The 18,998-nt window shown below is 41.8% G+C and overlaps 1 protein-coding gene and 1 long non-coding RNA gene across 3 annotated transcripts in view; one reads left to right on the forward strand and one right to left on the reverse strand.

Annotated features, from left to right (window-relative positions):
• The window catches only part of LOC109866004 (arf-GAP with dual PH domain-containing protein 1), a 30,976-nt gene extending 16,305 nt beyond the window's left edge, over positions 1-14,671 (reverse strand). For both annotated transcript variants that reach the window (XM_020454537.2, XM_020454536.2), the window contains exon 1: positions 13,995-14,671. In XM_020454537.2, coding sequence (XP_020310126.1) covers positions 13,995-14,085 — 91 coding nt within the window. In that variant the 5' untranslated portion in view covers positions 14,086-14,671. The remainder of the gene's footprint in view (positions 1-13,994) is intronic.
• LOC116355483 (uncharacterized) lies at positions 14,672-18,911 on the forward strand. Its single transcript, XR_004204494.1, has 2 exons — positions 14,672-14,828; positions 18,681-18,911. It is a non-coding gene; the product is annotated as an uncharacterized LOC116355483 (long non-coding RNA).
• Positions 18,912-18,998: the final 87 nt, after the last annotated feature.

Raw genomic sequence — 18,998 nt, forward strand, 5'->3', positions numbered from 1 at the left:
GTGTGTGTGTGTGTGTGTGTGTGTGTGTGTGTGTGTGTGTGTGTGTGTGTGTGTGGACAAAGGGGAAATCATATTTAGGCTTAGCACAGGAAACAGGCTGAGATATTCACTGATAAAAATCCACAGACAGTATTAAAGCACTGTTCATCAGAACACCAGGCCATTGCTAGTCTATTACACGCATGCAGCAACGTGCACGCACACACACAACCACGCACACACAAACACACACAGCCACTACAGAGATCTGGCAGACAAACACATGAACTCTGCAGAGAACACTTTGCTATGGAAGGAATAGACTGCATTGTATCAGCCACAAACATGAATATGAACATGTACTTGGGAATTTTTTGGACACAGCATTAAGATTAGAGGTCGACCGATCATGATTTTTCAACGCCGATACCTATTATTGGAGGACCAAAAAAAGCCAATACCGATTAAATTAGCTGATTTTTATATATATATATATATATATATTTGTAATAATGACAATTACAACAATGCTGAATGAACAATGAACACTTATTTTAACTTAATATAATACATCAATAAAAACTATTTGGTCTCAAATAAATAATGAAACATGTTCAATTTGGTTTAAATAATGCAAAAACACAATGTTGGAGAAGAAAGTAAAAGTGCAATATGTGCCATGTAAAAAAGCTAACATGTAAGTTCCTTGCTCAGAACATGAGAAATTATGAAACCTGGTGATATTCAGTTAAGAAGTTTTAGGTTGTAGTTATTATAGGAATTATAGGACTATTTCTCTCTATACCATTTGTATTTCATACACCTTTGACTATTGGATGTTCTTATAGGCACTATTGTATTGCCAGCCTAATCTCGGGAGTTGATGGGCTTAAAGTCATAAACAGCGCTGTGCTTCAAGCATTGCTATGAGCTACTGGCAAACGCAGTAAAGTGTTGTTTGAATGAATGCTTACGAGTCTGCTGCTGCCTTCCACCGCTCAGTCAGACTACTCTATCAAATATCAAATCATATACTTAATTATAATATAATAAACACACAGAAATAAGAGCCTTTGGTCATTAGTATGGTAAAATCCGGAAACTATCATTTCGAAAACAAAACATTTATTATTTCAGTGAAATACGGAACCGTTCCGTATTTTATTGAATGGGTGGCAACCCTAAGTCTAAATATTACTGTTACATTACACACCCTTCAATCTTATGTCATAATTATGTAAAATTCAGGCAAATTAATTACGGTCTTTGTTTGGAAGAAATTGTCTTCACACAGTTCGCAACGAGCCAGGCGGCCCAAACTGCTGCATATACCCTAACTCTGCTTGCAATGTAGGCATGAGAAGTGACACAATTTCCCTAGTTAATATTTCCTGCTAACATGAATTTCTTTGAACTACATATGCAGGTTTAAAAATATATACTTGTGTCTTGATTTTAAGAAAGGCATTTTTGTTTATGGTTAGCTACATTTGTGCAACAATTGTGCTATTTTCGCGAATGCGCTTTTGTGAAATCATCACCCGTTTGGCGAAGTTGAAGTGGGCTGTGATTCGATGATAAATTAACAGGCACCGCATTGATTATATGGAACGCAGAACAAGCTAGATAACCTAGTAATATCATCATCAACCATGTGTCGTTAACTGGTGATTATGTGAAGATTGATTGTTTTTTATAAGATACATTTAATGCTAGCTAGCAACTTACCTTGGCTCCTTGCAGCCACAAGGTACTTTTGATGCCTGCCACGCAATCTCCTCGTGGATTGCAATGTAATCGGCCATATTCGGCATCCAAAAAGGCAGATTAACGATTGTTATGAAAATTTGAAATCGGTTCCTAATTAAATCGGCCATGCAGATTAATCTGTCGACCGACCTCCATTCAAACACACACACACGCATGCACGCACACGCGATTCCGAGAGAGAAATTGTCTGACTGAATGACCTAATGCATTGACTCTAAAGAGAGCATTCATCCAGGAATTGCATAGACCTTTGAAAGCCTTTAAAAACACCATGAACATAGCCTAATCAACTAATACCTATTATGTTTAAATGTGTGTGTCCGTCCAAAACTGCTGTTTGGGCTCAACGTATAAACTTCAATATCGTTTCAGCTTGCTTCAGCTCAATGCTTCTACTCAGTCTAATAGTTCCTGAGCTACTGGAACCTCTCATAATGTAACCACAGTTTGCATGGCTGGCGGGACCACCCTCTCAGCAGCTAACCCAGGTCTGACATCCAGTTCTAACAAACCACATTCACACAAACATAGGGAAGGCTCTTCCAAACCCATATTCTTTCTGTTCATCTCTCACACACATACAGACATTGGGAGGAGGAAAGAGAGAGATAGAGGTTGTGGGCCCTGCTTTGTGTGGACTTTGTGCCATTTCTCCATTGTATCCTTGCGCTCCGACATCCCACGATATGTAATCAGGGTGTGGCCTCGTGTCCATAAACAATGACTCCATCTCTATGGAAACACTCCGCATCAGAACAGGCCACTCTACAGGGGGGGGGGGGGGGGGGGGGGTCACTAGGTATGTGAATCAGAGAGCAGAGCAGAGACACCACCCAGGAGATTGCCCTGACTGATCAACAACACAGAACACATTGGCTTTTGTCACTGGAATTTCCCTCAATGGAAATGGTCATCCACATGACATGACTGTTAATATCGGTGTGGAAAACACCACCGTTAACACACTTTGGATTCCCCTTGTGTGCGTGTGTATGCACCAGAGGAGGCTGGTGAAGGGAGAACGGCTCATAATAATGGATGGAATTGTATTGAAGACCACTCCCCTGCAGATGAACTAATTGCTCCAAATTGGTCTAGGCCACGCCCCTTCCCACTACACCTGTTGTCACTCCCAAATCCCCACTCCTCAGCCCCTTTCCGCCTGACCACAACACATCCTCTGATGACGAAGCCAGATGTTCCAGGTTTCCACGGGTGACATTCTCTTCCTTCCCTTCTGTGAGTGAAATAATCAGTAGGAGCCTTATGTATTACGTAGTAGTGTTTATGCAGCATATGCCCCGTTTTCTGACAGGCATCACAACTTCACAGGAGAACATAAAAAACTTTTCATCATACATTTTTGGCAGCTATTGACCAAGATCAATGGGAAACAGTTCAGATGAACCAGTTGTGTCTGGGGGTGATATGACCATCTATTGTATTTCATGAACATGTGAACAGCTCTAGGCAATAGAGACCCATCCACTTAGCTAGATGTGGCTGGGGAGTAGTTATAGCCTCTCTTTCACATGACCCATCTATATACTTAGACAAGTGTGTCTGGGTAAGCCTTATCTAATAATTAAAATATTTCTAAAAATATAAAAAATGTATCTGGGCACTTTCTATTTTTGATATTGCTACAATGAAAACACCTCCTGTATCCTGTGCATGTGACAAATACATTTTGATTTGATTACTGTGTTTTTACCTGAGACAGTAATGTGAAGAACAACATGACCTGCACCAAAGTCAGATTGGGATATAGGACTAGATTAAGTGCATTTTTACCTGGAGTTTTTCCTTATTGTAGGCTACTACTTTCACCACTTTTAGTTTTGAAATTTTTGGTTGTTTACTACACTTGTTGTTTACTTACTCACTCTGTTTAGCACATGGCCTCACATGTGAATCCTTAAAGGGATGGGTGGGGCTAAGGCTTAAGAGGGTGTGAACGATGCTGAATGGGTGTAGGCAAAGAAACACTCTCCAGTAGGTGTACCAAAACATTCAAGGTCCATTTTCTCAAAAGTGGGGTTACAAGTTTATCAACTTTCAATGCAGCATTATTTTCCCATTGTTCCTCAACTGCAGTGTATTGTATACAAATGTAAAGCTCAGAATCTGTACTTTTATCCAACGTAGAAAACACAATTTCGAAAAGAGATGGTCGGACACATATGTAAGTGCAATTGCTAAATACAGTATATATTATGCTGCCAATTGCTCTCGTCTGTTGTACACCTTTTTGATGCTATTCATGCTCTCAGTTTGTGTGCCATGTGCTCCCTTTGTTCTTGTTAATGTTTGGCAGTTTTCTAAGTTTATTACATTTGACCGTTATGCCCATTTCTTTCCTGTTTATTCTCCCGGACCTACTTCTTCATTCATGCACTTTTATGTTGATTTGACCCTGATAGGTATTTTTTGTATCTGCTCCTAGACCACCACATCCTTCCTAACCCTACCAACCGGCCTTACAAGCCAACAGAATCCCCCGTCCGTCCGATCATCTCCATCTCATTACATGTTGACCGATGCCCCATAGTGGCAGCAACATTGAACCTAACTTACAGTCCACCCTAGGCTAGTCCTTTTCTTTATGGTCCTTCGAGTCGGATTCAATTGCGGCCATGAAAGAAGAACAACCTGACAATCCTATTCCTGGCGTTTCCACACCTCTGCGCTCTGGACGCATGGTCCAACAGCCTGCTCACCTCCAAGAATATGAGGTTGAGTACATCAGCCAAGCTGAAGGAGGCCCAGGAGCCATCCCCAAATCCCCAGATGGCAAACAGAGTCCCGAAGACGATGGGGCACTCCAACGCACCCTGGCTCTACTCCAGCCTCCTCGGAAAGCTCTATTCCAGCCTCAGGCTCTACTCCAGCCTCCACAGGCTCTACCCCAGCCTCCTCGGAAAGCTCTATTCCAGCCTCAGGCTCTACTCCAGCCCCCACAGGCTCCACTCCAGCATCCTCAGCAAGCTCCTCTCCAGCCTCCTCCATAGACTCCAGCCAAGGCTCACAAACAGGCTCCAGCCCAGCTTCCTCTCGCCGATCCTCAGCCTGTAGTGCCCCCGACCTATCTGCAAACTACCAAACACCTACAAATTCTATGCGAGGTCAACCAGCATCCAAGTAACAAAACCTGCCTGGTCAACTCCCCTGTTACAGAGTTATCCTTAAACTAGTCAAGGTAACCCTCCACAACAAAGAAAGATCCCTTGACACCTATGCAATCCTCGATGATTGATCTGAGAGAACCATTCTCCTACAACCAGCTGCCTGCCATCTCCAGCTACAGGGTGAGGCTAAACAACTAACACTGCAGAGCGTGAGACAAGAGGTCGAAACCTTTCAGGGCTCCACGGTATCGTTCGAGCTAACCTCGGCCTCACATCCAGGACAGTCTTTCCAAACAAGCGATACCTTCCCAGCAGACCGGCTTGCCCTTGCCAAAAATAACCAACTGACCGCATCCCTCCAGAGAAGGTACCAACACCATTGAGGACTACCTCCAACTCTTATCACTCATGCCTCATGCAATCCCTTAACAGCCTGTTACTGCCAGGACCAACCTCAGGGCCTTCGCTCCTCGGAGTACTACACCGCGTCAGGGAACATCCAGTTGCAATAAGCGGCAAACATGAAATGAATGTTCCACCAACCTGGTGAAGATGTAAGACATTCAGTGGACCACTGCTTCTACAGTGCATTTGGAAAGCAGACTCCTTGACTTTTTCCACATTTTGTTATGTTACATCCTTATTCTAACATTGCTTAAAATTGTTGTTGTTTCTTCTCATCAATCTACACACAACACCCCATAATGACAAAGCAAAACCAGATATTTTTTACAATTTAAAGATTTATTACGTTTCTTGTTTTCAATCAACCGACAAAAACACATTCCACATTCACACGTGGCAGACATAAATAATCAAATCAAATATAAAACAAAACAAACAAACTGCTGCAGCACTATTAGCGTTCCTATGAGCTATTTCCAGCCTTAACTGAGACGACAAGCAAATCATTTGTTTTTTACACAACATGTATCTGCTTATTTCCCTAATCACCCCATTCACTCTGTCCAATTTGAAATATAGTTGAGTAGTGGAGACCAGAGTCTATCAAACTTGGGCTTTTGTGTCTCTTGTGGAGGTCATAAGTCAGCTTTTCAAGAGGAATAAAGTCAACAATCTGGTCAATCCACATTTTAAATGTAGGAGAAGTATTAGAAGCCCACAATAGAAGAATACATTTCTTAGCAAAGTATGTGATCGTAATAAACACATTTTCTCTGTCAGGATCAAGAACAAAGTCCTGCTGGGCATTAAGAAGATAGATACACGGGGTCATATCAAACTGTACATCGAGTATTTTCTGTGCAGCAGTATGTATAGGTTGCCAAAATCTGGTAATCTCTCTTCAACTCTAAAATATATGCATATAGGTTCCCCTTTCAGAGGTACATCTTTTACAGTCAGGAGAAATGTCCGTATTCATTCTATGGAGTCTCACTGGGGTGTAATAAAATGAGTGTAATTAGATTCTTTAATTTGTTCCATTAGTAGAGGAGCAGTATACCCTGTCACAAACATCCACCCATAACTCATCACTGATAGTCAGACAAAGGTCCTTTTCAGAGATTATTTTCAAAGGAGTAAAGGAGGAGCCTCCTTTCTCAGAAAGGAGTCTATAGATATGAGATTTAGCCTTTGATGGATTGTGCTGTGACAAGAAGGGTCTCAACTTCATTCAGCTGAGCTCTAAACCTCCCCTTGGAAGTAAATTAGGAAATTATGTGTCTAATTTGAAGATATTATTTACAAAAACGGATCTTGGCACATTGAATTCACCACAGAGTTGGTTTTCTGATGAAACAGGTCTGAAAAGGTCCTGAACCCTAGAGAATGCCAAAGATTAAAGTTGGCATCCCTCAGGGCTTTTGGCAAGTCTGGGTTGCATACTATAGGCGAGTGAGAACATATTTGGGAGGAAATGCCAAGCTATTTCTTACAGTCCCTCTATGCTAGAAGGGTGCTGTAAATCACTATGTTTTTTTGGGCTATATTGCCCACTTCACTAAAGTTATTAATTAATATAATTGAGCTTAGGGGCAATGAACCAGAGGATTGGGCTTCTATCTGAATCCACATTGAGTCTTGTCTGTTTGTGATCCATGTAAGCATGTTGCGGATTTGGGCAAGACCACCCTTAGATTCAGGTTTCGATAGAGTGGAGAACTTGATCCTCAGTTCTTTATTGCCCCATAAACATTTGGTGATGCTTTGGTTAGTTGTTTAGAAAAAGGAAACTTGGACATAGCATGGGAGCACCTGAAATAAATAGTTCAATCTAGGGAGGATGTTCATACGGATAACATTGATTCTTCCGACTAAGCTAATTGGGAGGGAGATCCAGGTTTGGAGAGCGTTCTTGATTCGATCCAGGAGTTGAAGATAACTTTGCTTGAAAAGGCAATTCAGATCTGGTGTTACAAAGTTCCCAATGTATTGAAACCCCTGTGTCTTCCATTCGAACGGACAGAGTGTCTTCATAGAGCTGTTGAGTGTAAGATTGAGAGAGCAAACAGTGGATTTGTTCAAATGCATCTTATATCCTGAATACTTGCCGTACTGAGCAATCGTGTCTAAAATGGGAGGGATTTCTCAGGGTTGGATATGCCGAGCAAGATATCATCCGCGTAGAGTGAAATTTTGTGCTGCAGGCTGCCTGCAGAAACACCCATAAAACTTGGATTGCTCCTTATCAACTCTGCCAGAGGTTCCGCCCCCAACAAGTAGAGCAGGGGGGACAGCGGGTATTCTTGTCTTGTGCCACTTCCCAAAGGGAATCTGTCAGAATTCAAACCATTAGTAGTCACCATGGCATTTGGATGACAGTATAGGGACTTCATCCATTTAATAAAGTTTGGGCCCATATTGAACTTTTCTAAGACTGAGAACAGAAAGCTCCACTCCATCCTGTCGAACACCTTCTCAGCATCCAGTGAAGCCAGCAGGAGAGGTGTCTTCTGTGCGTTTACTTGATCAATAATATCAAAAAGACGGTGAATGTTATCAGAAGAGTACCTGTCTCTAATAAATCCAGTTTGGTCTGCTTTTATTATTTTGGGAAGAAGAGTGTTTAGTCTTTTGGCGAGCAATTTGGTAATTATTTTGTAGTCGAAATCGAACAAGTTTATGGGCCAGGAAGGCGAGCAGGATAGAGGGTCCTTGTCTTTTTTGAGCAACACTGTAATGCGGGCTGTGTGCATTGAGTCTGGGAGAACTCCGTTTTTGCAAAAATCATCCAGCATTGGCATGAAAATAGGGCTGAGCTGGGGCCAAAAAGCTTTGTAGAACTCTCTGGGGAATCCATCTGGGCCTGGGGACTTGTTAGGTGGCATGGAGATAATTTCCTCCAGGACCTCCTCAGGAGTGAAGGGGGAGTTGAGATCTTCTTGGTCGGTCTCTGATAGTTTAGGTAGTGAGATTCCCTCTAGGAAGGAAAGGAGTTCTGCCTCCGTATGTTTTCTCTCAGAAGTATATAGTTTGCTGTAAAAATCCTGAAAAGTTAAATTGATCTTATTTGGATCATATGTGACCTCGTCATCAGCTGTTCGGATGGCCATGATTGTTCACTCTGACTGCTCTTTTTTTTTATTGGTAAGCAAGCAATCTACTAGGCCTATTGCTATACTCATGGTATTTCTGTTTAGTAAAGAGGTCAAAGTGGAGGTGGACAAAGGCGTGATCTGAAAGCATTATGGGTCCGATTGTACTCGTGGCAGAATTTAGGAAAAGACCTTTGGGATAAAAATGTAACCTATACGGGAGTAGGTGTTATGGACATTAGAGTAGTATGTATGGTCCATAGATGAACTATTAGTCTCTCTCCAGATATCTATCAGTCCCATCTCTTTAGTAAGAGAGTTCAACATCTTTGCAGATCTAGGGTTAGTGGTGGGGACTTGAAATGATTTGTCCAGGGTTGGGTTCAGGGTACAATTAAAATCTCCAGGCAGGACTCCAAAGGAAACACAATGCTTATTGAACAGGGTTATCATTTTCGACATGAAAGCAGGCGTATGCGTATATATTTAAGATAGTAATTGGTTGCCCATACAGTGATCCAGTTATCAGAATAAATCTCCCCTCCGGATCAGATATGTTTTTGTCAATTACGAACAGAGAATGCTTATGGATAAGTATGTCTGTGCCTCTACTGTTTGATTTGAAAGACAAGAAGACACCTGTCCCACCCAAGGTCTGAGAAGTTTAGCATGTTCGGCATCACAGAGGTGTGCCTCTTGTAATAGCCAATGTCTGCTCTTTCCTTTTAAAGAGCACATAGTATCTTTTTTCAGTTTTATCGCAATGCCTAGACCATGACAGTTCTATGTCTGGGAATAGGTGGATAATAGTAACAGCTACAATCACATAAAATAAAAATAAATGGTGTACATAAAATAACAATCTCTGAACACCCCAGCACAGTTCCAAAACAACTCGACGTATCCTGTTGGATCCATTAACCCTCAGTCTCAATTCTGTGTTCCCGATAAACGGGAACAGTTAGCAACGCACAATGTCCCCTGCCCCCAAAATGTCTCATCCTCTCTGCCCCGCATTAAGTAAGTGACAACGTAGCCCCCCTGTCCAGACCACAGTAAAAAAAAAAAAATAGGTAGAAAATCAAATCAATAGCCCAGCCTACAAATATCTCCTCCAAAGGTCATAGGGCAAATCATTTGGTCCTAATAAAGCAGAAACTGATGGAGCAGATCCTTAAGAGGGAGGATAAGTTGTTTGTTTTTATAAAAAAATAATATCAACAGGATAAGGCCATAGGCATAAAATTGACACATTGAGCCTCTCGTTAGGTCTGTAAATGTCGTAATCGACAGGCTATAGATGGTGGAGGCCTAGGTGAAAATGATTACTACAAATCATTTTAAAAAGGGGAAATAAAAGTAGACTAAAACGTTAGTAGGCCTAGGTTAGGCTATAGGCCTATCCCTCTCTCAGCTAAAAGAAATACAAATTAGACGGTTATAATGACATTTAGCGGGGCGGGTGGGTCATTGGATGGCGGCCATATGTTGTCTTACCTCCATTAGTAATAACAGTAATCGCTTTTAATCATTGGTCCATTTCTCAGTGGCCAGGATTGTCCTTCAAAAAACGTTTTCCACTTCGGGAGTTTTGATGTGTCGCCGGACTCCTTGGTGAAGAATCCTGAGCTCGTTTGGGTATTTGAATCCCCTAAAGATGCCTCGATCAATGGAGTAGTTCTTCACCTCGTCAAACCTCGGCACTTTCGGCGTATTCCAGAAGACAGGTCCTGGTATAAGGTGAGTTTGGCATTTCCCACTGTAATGGTGTTGATTTTCGGCGCCTGTATGACTCGTTCCTTGTCGGTGAATCTCAGGAAACGTATGGTGGTTGTCTGGCTGCTGGTGGGGGCCTCAGTGCTCGGTGAGCTCTCTTGAGTTATATGGGCCTGTTGGTGGACAGGTGGAGCCACTCGGGAAGTTTGTTTTGCAGGTAGCGGAGCAGTGGGATGTTTTCCACTTCTTTTTTTGACAGATTTAATAGAACACAATTATTCCTTTGCCTCCTACTTTCCAGGTCCTCTGTTTTCTCTTCCAGATGCTCTATTTTCTTTTTAGCAGATGCTGTTGTTTCCATGGCTTCTGCCACTGAGTTTTCCATGGATAGCATTCGCCCTCTGCCTTAACCATAAACGCGGGGCGCCTGGACATCTTGTTGTTGATGTCAGGCAAATAATTTTTCAGGGTTGTTGCCCCCTATCGCACTGAGCTGAGAGTTAATGGCATCTAATTTGATGTTGAGTTCTGTATGTTGGGATCTCAGCTCAGAAAGGATGTCTTCAACAGAGTGCGAGGTTGGAGGTTGTTGGGCCTCGGGAGGGGACGGGTCCTCTTGCTCCTGACTAATGGCGCTAGATTTTTCTGAAGCTAGCTGTTTCTTGGATGCTTTTTCATGGCTATTGCTCGAGTCTGGGTAAAAATGCCACCTGTAATGTCGCCTTTTGTAGCCGCCATGACTTTTTGACTAAACTAATGAGTTTAACTTGAAGTGGAGGTACGATGATGAATTGGAAACTACTTGTGTGGAGCTCTTAGTTCATGTGGCCATCTCGTTTAAGGGTCACGTGAACCCCTCCAAAACCAGATTTTTTAAATGTTTTTCAAATTTATAAAAAAATGCAACTTAAACTGAAATATCACATTTACATAAGTATTCAGACCCTTTACTCATTACTTTGTTGAAGCACCTTTGGCAGCAATTACAGCCTCGAGTCTTTGTGGTTATGACCCTACAGGTTTGGCACAGCTGTATTTGGGGAGTTTCTCCCATTCTTCTCTGCAGAACCTCTCAAGCTCTGTCAGGTTGGATGGGGAGCGTCACTGCACGGACATTTTCAGGTCTCTCCAGAGATGTTCAATCAGGTTCAAGCCCGGGCTCTGGCTGGGCAACTCAAGGACATTGAGACTTGTCCCAAAGCCACGCCTATGTTTTTTTGGCTGTGTGCATAGGGCAGTTGTTCTTATTTGTTCTGTTAGAAGGTGAACCTTCACCCCAGTCTGAGGTCCTGAGCGCTCTGGAGCAGGTTTTCATCAAGAATAGCTCTGTACTTTGCTCCATTCATCTTTCCCTTGATCCTGACTAGTCTCCCAGTTCCTGCCTCTGAAAAACATCCCCACAGCATGATGCTGCCACCACCATGTTTCACCGTAGGGGCATTGCCAGGTTTCCTCCAAACGTGATGCTTGGCATTCAGGCCAAAGAGTTAAATCTGGGTTTCATCAGACAAGAGAATCTTGTGTCTCATGGTATCAGAGTCCTTTAGGTGCCTTTTGGAAAACTCCAAGTGGGAGTTACACTCTGTCTGCCATCTTCCCGGTACAGTTGAAACCGGGATTCATCCGTGAAGAGCACACTTCTCCAGCGTGCCAGTAGCCAACAAAGGTGAGCATTTGCCCACTGAAGTTGGTTACTACACCGAACTGCAGTCAGGTCAAGACCCAGAGACGGTTCCCTGAGACGTTTCTGACAATTCGTGCAGAAATTCTTTGATTGTGCAAACCCAAAGTTTCATCAGCTGTCCGGGTGGCTGGTCAGATGATCCCGCAGGTGAAGAAGGCAGATGTGGAGGTCCTGGGCAGGCGTGGTTACGCATTGTTTGTTAGGCTAGTTGGAAATACTGCCAAATTCTCTAAAACGACGTTGTAGGCGGCTTAAATTAACATTACATTCTCTTGCAACAGCTATGGTGGACAGTCCTGTAGTCTGCATGCCAATTGCACTCTCCCTCAACTTGAGACATCTGTGGCATTGTGTTGTATAACGAAACCACACATTTATAATGTCCTTTTATTGTCCCCAGCACAAGGTGCACCTGTGTAATGACCGTGCTGTTCAATTAGCTTCTTGATATGCCACACCTGTTAGGTAAATGGATTATCTTGGCAAAAGATAAATGCTGACTAACATGGATGTAAACAAATTTGAGAGGAATAAGCTTTTTGTGTGCATGGAAAATTTTGGGATCTTTTATTTCAGCACATGAAACATAGGACCAACACATTACATGTTGCATTTATATTTTTGTTCAGTGTACAATACATTCAGAAACACATTGAGGCAGAAGTAGTCCCTAACTACAGATCTAGGATCAGATTACTCTACTTAGTAATTGTAAGTTTAACTACTAGTCTTGGGGATGAAATATCTGACCTTGCTTTATATCTATTTCACGCAGCGGAGACATTCTGAACATTGGCATAATACTGTGTGACATCAATGTGTGGGAGCAGATGACTAATCATTTGGCAGTGAAACATCACTGGTGCAAATTATCCTGCATTAAACAGTGGAATACACTATATGGATTAAAGTGAGCTAAAGGAAATCAATTTCTGCTTTTGTGTTCCAACTTATTTCTACCTCGAATTAGTCATTTTGGAAGTTTTTTTGGTAAGCCCTTTTCCAATTAAATACACTACTTCTTCATTGAACAAAACTTACTTTTTGATCTGTGGTTGCCAAATATTTCTCTGATCACACATTTTCAACTATAATAAAAACCTGAACTGAGAAACTGAAACGTTTATCACCACCACAAACACATTAGTCATAAAGGAGTGAACGCTGCGAGGTGAGACTTACTATCTATATGCGTTATTTGACATCTGCATCACAAAATTGTAATGAAGAAATGCAGCAAAGACTGCCAGCAGTGAAAGTATGTGTTTATGATCATTCCTCATGTCACCTATAGACATGGTGCCACTGCCAAGAAATCCTGGGTGGGCAGAGCTCCAGCACTGGGCATCAGTCCCATCCTGGAACCTCCCCACCAGCTCACTTTTATCACTGTGAGATGAGAAGGGGAAGAAGAGAGGAAGTCCTATAATGCAGAAGTGGTGGTGAGGGGCCGGGGAGGGATGTGACAATAGTTACTGTAAAGCCAAATTGAAATTACCATCCGCAATACAAAAATGTACTCTCAGAAGTTTTGCTGACAGACAAGATTGAGCAACACCCATTACATACACCCCAAACACTGAAGACACACACACAGAGACACACTGAGGATTGTACATTTGAGTCATTTAGCAGATGCTCTAATCCAGAGCGATTTATATTGATGTCACACAATGACTACTAGCCACCACAAACACTCCAAACGGCAATAAAAGGTGACAAACAGGACAGGGATGACTCAGCAACACCACACATGTAATCAATTTAACCACATGATGGAAGGTACTCAGTGAAGTGTAGGACTTTTGTTTACCGGGTCTGTATGTCTCAATACATTTGGCAGTTCTCCATATAGCCTACAGCTTTACAAGGTCCACAGTCCAGCCCCTCGATTGGCGCTGGGTGCCAGTCTAATATAAGGTGTGTCTCGAGAGCAATTCATATTATTTTCTGTTTCCACACCTTTTGTTTTTAGTGCAGTAGAATTAGGCCTAATGCTGTTAAATAAAATATAGACATCAGATAAGGAGAGGACTGACTGACAAGCTGTCACATTGACAATGGTAACAGAAAACAATAGGCTATTCAAGATTCAATGGCAGGTGCATTCTCTACTAGGATGATGAGACCTCGCGCGTCGCTCATATGCACACGTGAGCACATGAACAGGGACCGGTAAAATATTTGGCGGCCCTCTTTTATTAACAGTTCGTTTCCTACCTGCATTGCCACAATCCGCACATGCATCGTTTCCAGGTCTGGTCAGGACATCTAGCAAGAGCCGTTTATTCGTCTCCGACTCCGAGGCCATGGTCACCGTTTGATCTCCACCCAATTCCGAAAGACTTCAATACAAAGCACGTTAACTAGGATAAAGCAACAATCAAATTGTGACCTTGTACTTTACTCAAAATGTAAAAAAAAATGCTAATAATTAATGGCCTATGATAAATCAGCTTGGATGATTTGAAGGTTTGGCAAGTCTCTCTCTCCTGACTACAGCTCTATTAGGCTACGAAGTCTTGCTAACTGCATTATCTCAAGTCTGTCATCCCCTCCTTTTACCCAGACTCATCCCTTCTGCAGTTGCAGTGAGACCTCCAGTGGTATGATGATCATGAAACAATTTCTGACTACCTGTGTAATTTTTCTTTCTGACGGTGACAGCCAACATGTAGACGTTTTTATGAGGACTATATTGTGCATCTTAGACTAAATAAACAATTTCACTGTTAAAGATTTGACAGCAGACTGTAGCTGGATCGTACTTTTACTTATTTCTGTCACAGAATGTCTAAACTTTGTTTCTGTCTCTTTAAAAGTTAACAGATTGTCGAAAACGTAATCGATGTTATGGGTTGATTATTCATGTCTAGCTTAGAACGTTTGTCTACGTCAGAACTATGCGGCGCTTCAAATATACCGCAGGCTTGCATGACATATTGGTGAAGGTCTTGTTCATTTTTTGTCTCGACCGCTACAGTATGCACTTCAGCAGTAAGTTTTTTCGGCCCTGTACTCCCGACAAAGGATCATTTCATTTGGATAATTTTGGTAAGAAAAATAAACCACTTGTGGTTGAGCAACAGACTCGTTGGTTCAAGCAATAGCTTTTTTTAAATGTATTTGTAATTATTATTTGAATAACTTCAAATTGTACAAACATACGGAAGTTGAATTATACATTCAAAATGTATATTTAGCCAGCAATAGCTTCGTGACGTGCGCAGCAACTGGATCGTCACTAGTTGCCATAGTCATAATTATGGCTAAACCCCACCTACAATGCCTTCGGAAAGTATTCAGACCCCTTGACTTTTTCCACATTTTGTTACAGCACAGCCTTATTCTAAAGTGGATTAAATAAACAAAAAAATCCTAAACAATCTACACAGAATACCCCATACTGACAAAGTGAAAACAGATTTTTAGAATTTTATGCAAATATATTCAATACAAAAAACAGACACCTTATTTACTTTGAGAAATTTTGCTAGCTTGAGATTTCAGTTTAATCTTCAGAATCTCTTGTTTTACAGACACCTACAAATCCAAGTTGTGTGCTAAACTATTAGTATAATTTCATAACATCCAGCCTGTCTATGTATACAGTGCATTCGGAAATTATTCAGACCCTTCCCCTTTTCCACATTTTCCTACATTACAGCTTTATTCTAAAATGAATTAAATGAAACATTTTCCTCATCAATCTACACACAATACCCTATAATGACAAAGCAAAGAGTTAAAAAAAAACATTTTTGCAAAATTCCTTATTTACATAAGTATTCAGACCCTTTGCTATGAGACTCCAAATTGAGCTCAGGTGCATCCTGTTTCCATTGATTATCTATGATGTTTCTACAACTTGATTGGAGTCTACCTGTATGTAGTAAATTGAATTGATTGGACATGATTTGGAAAGGCACACACCTGTCTATATAAGGTCCCACAGCCAAAACCAAGCCATGAGGTTGAAGGAATTGTCCGTAGAGCTCAGAGACAGGATTGTGTCGAGGCACAGATCTGGGGAAGGGAACACAGTGGCCTCCATAATTCTTAAATGGAAAAAGTATTTTCCCAGAGAAGGGCCTTGACCAAGAACCTGATGGTCACACTAACAGAGCTCCAGAGATCCACTGTGGAGATGGGAGAACCTTCCAGAAGGACAACCATCTCTGCAGAACTCCACCAATCAGGCCTGACGGAAGCCACTCAGTTAAAGGCACAAGGTAGTCCGCTTGTAGTTTGCCAAAAAGCACCTAAAGGACTCTGATCATGAGAAACAAGATTCTCTAGTCTGAAGAAATCAAGATTGAATTCTTTGGCCTGAATGCCAAGCATCACATCTGGAAGAAACCTGGCACCATCCCCACGGTGAAGTATGGTGGTGGCATCATGCTGTGGTGATGTCTTTCAGTGGCAGGGACTGGGAGACTAGTCAGGATCAAGGGAAAGATGGAGCAAAGTACAGATAGATCCATGATGAAAACCTACTCCAGAGCACTCAGGACCTCACACTAGGGCAAAGGTTCACATTCCAACAGGACAACAACCCTAAGCACACAACCAAGACAACGCAGGAGTGGCTTTGGGACAAGTCTCTGAATGTCCTTGAGTTGCCCAGCCAGAGCCGACTTGAACCCAATCGAACATCTCTGGAGAGACCTGTAAATAGCTGTGCAGCAACACTCCCCATCCAACCTGACAGAGCTTGAGAGGATCTGCAGAGAAGAATGGGAGAAACTCCCCAAATACAGGTGTGCCAAGTTTGTAGCGTCATACCCAAGAAGACACGATGCTGTAATTGCTGCCAAATATGCTTCAACAAAATACTGAGTAAAGAGTCTGAATACTCATGTAAATGTGATATTTCAGTTTTACATTTTTTATAAATTAGCAAACAATTATAAAAACCTGTTTTTGCTTTGTCATTATGGGCCATTGTGTGTAGATTGACGAGGGGAACAAACAATGTAATCAATTTTATGAGGCTGTAACTTAACAAAATGTGGGAAAAGTCGAGGGGTCTGAATACTTTCCGAAGGCACTGTATGGAGACATGCAGTGATGGAAGCATTTCCTCAAAGTTACCCAAACAAATAAACAAACATGATCATATATAGCCACACACTTCCCACACCCTTGTATATTTAAAATGTGTCTTCTTAAAATCAGGATTTTAAACCTAACCTTAAGACCAAACTGCAAATATGTTTATTTTTTGATTTAGCCAATTTCGACTTTGTGGTAACTAGTGACAACCCAGCAACTGCACAGCTTCACATAACTTCTGTAGTTTCCAGCTGTAGCTGGCTGCTTTTCAAATGCCAGCGAAAGGGGTGTTTGAGCACATGTGTATGAGATCTGTGAAATGAAAGTTCAACTGCTTTTGCTCTCCCTGTAGCTGTCTAATGTTTGAAATACAATGCAACATTGCATCTCTTTGCTGGAGACTATCCAGGCTGTATCACATCTTCACTCATGCTGCCAAACATACCCTTGTAAAACTGACCATCCTACCAATCCTCGACTTTGGCGATGTCATTTACAAAATAGCCTCCAATACCCCACTCAACAAATTGGATGCAGTCTATCACAGTGCAATCCGTTTTATCACCAAAGCCCCATATACTACCCACCATTGTGACCTGTACGCTCTCGTTGGCTGGCCCTCGCTTCATACTCGTCGCAAAACCCACTGGCTCCATGTCATCTACAAGACCCTGCCAGGTAAAGTCCCCCCTTAGCTCAGCTCGCTGGTCACCATAGCATCTTCCACCTGTAGCACACGCTCCAGCAGGTATATCTCTCTAGTCACCCCCAAAACCAATTCTTTCTTTGGCCGCCTCTCCTTCCAGTTCTCTGCTGCCAATGACTGGAACGAACTACAAAAATCTCTGAAACTGGAAACACTTATCTCCCTCACTAGCTTTAAGCACCAACTGTCAGAGCAGCTCACAGATTACTGCACCTGTACATAGCCCACCTATAATTTAGCCCAAACAACTACCTCTTTCCCAACTGTATTTAATTTTTATTTATTTATTTATTTTGCTCCTTTGCACCCCATTATTTTTATTTCTACTTTGCACATTCTTCCATTGCAAAACTACCATTCCAGTATTTTACTTGCTATATTGTATTTACTTTGCCATCATGGCCTTTTTTGCCTTTACCTCCCTTCTCACCTCATTTGCTCACATTGTATATAGACTTGTTTATACTGTATTATTGACTGTATGTTTGTTTTTACTCCATGTGTAACTCTGTGTCGTTTTATCTGTCGAACTGCTTTGCTTTATCTTGGCCAGGTCGCAATTGTAAATGAGAACTTGTTCTCAACTTGCCTACCTGGTTAAATAAAGGTAAGATAAAATAAATAAAATCTGGACGTGACTCGGAGTCCCATAGGTCGGCGCACAATTGGCCCAGCGTCGTCCGGGCTTGGCCGTCATTGTAAATAAGAATTTGTTCTTTTAAAAAAAAAAGTACCTTTATTAAACTTGGAAAGTCAGTTAAGAACAAATTCTTATTTACATTGACGGCATACTGAGGAACAGTGGGTTAACTGCCGTGTTCAGGGGCAGAACGACAGATTTTTACCTTGTCAGCTCGGGGATTCGATCCAGCAACCTTTGTTACTGGCCCAAAGCTCTAACTACTACCTGCTGTTCTTAACTGATTTGCCTAGTTAAATAAAAAAATTAAAAGCATTAAAAAAAATTAATCATGAAGTGCTTAAAAGACAGCAGCTATTATAACTCCACGTGTCAATGGACTACCTTGAAGGCCAGATGGATAAGTGAGTGTGGCGCTGTACTTATTTCCTGTTGAGAATGAGATGACTTAATATAAACACGACTGATCTCATCACCAATGTGAAACTATCCTCTGCTATTTCAGGCAGCTGAAGGCCAAAGAACCTCTGGGAAAGCTAGGGTTCAAAGACCTGATGGACAAACCCAGCCAGGAGGCACAAGGAGGCCAAACCCTGAACTTCCCTTCCTATACAGATGGATAAGATCATTGTTGTAATTTTTTTTTAACCTTTAACTGCTGCAGTGATATACTAAACATGAGATAGTGTCCCCTCTTCCTCTCCATGTGTATACAATTAAAATGCAATATTGTGGACGGCGTTTCAAGCTTCGTATAAATATTTAGGTAAATGAACCATGCCTTTTTTTGTGTGTGGGTTTGATGTTGGATATAGATTGACAG

The sequence above is a fragment of the Oncorhynchus kisutch genome, linkage group LG20 (assembly GCF_002021735.2).
Source record: "Oncorhynchus kisutch isolate 150728-3 linkage group LG20, Okis_V2, whole genome shotgun sequence".
NCBI lineage: Eukaryota > Metazoa > Chordata > Actinopteri > Salmoniformes > Salmonidae > Oncorhynchus > Oncorhynchus kisutch.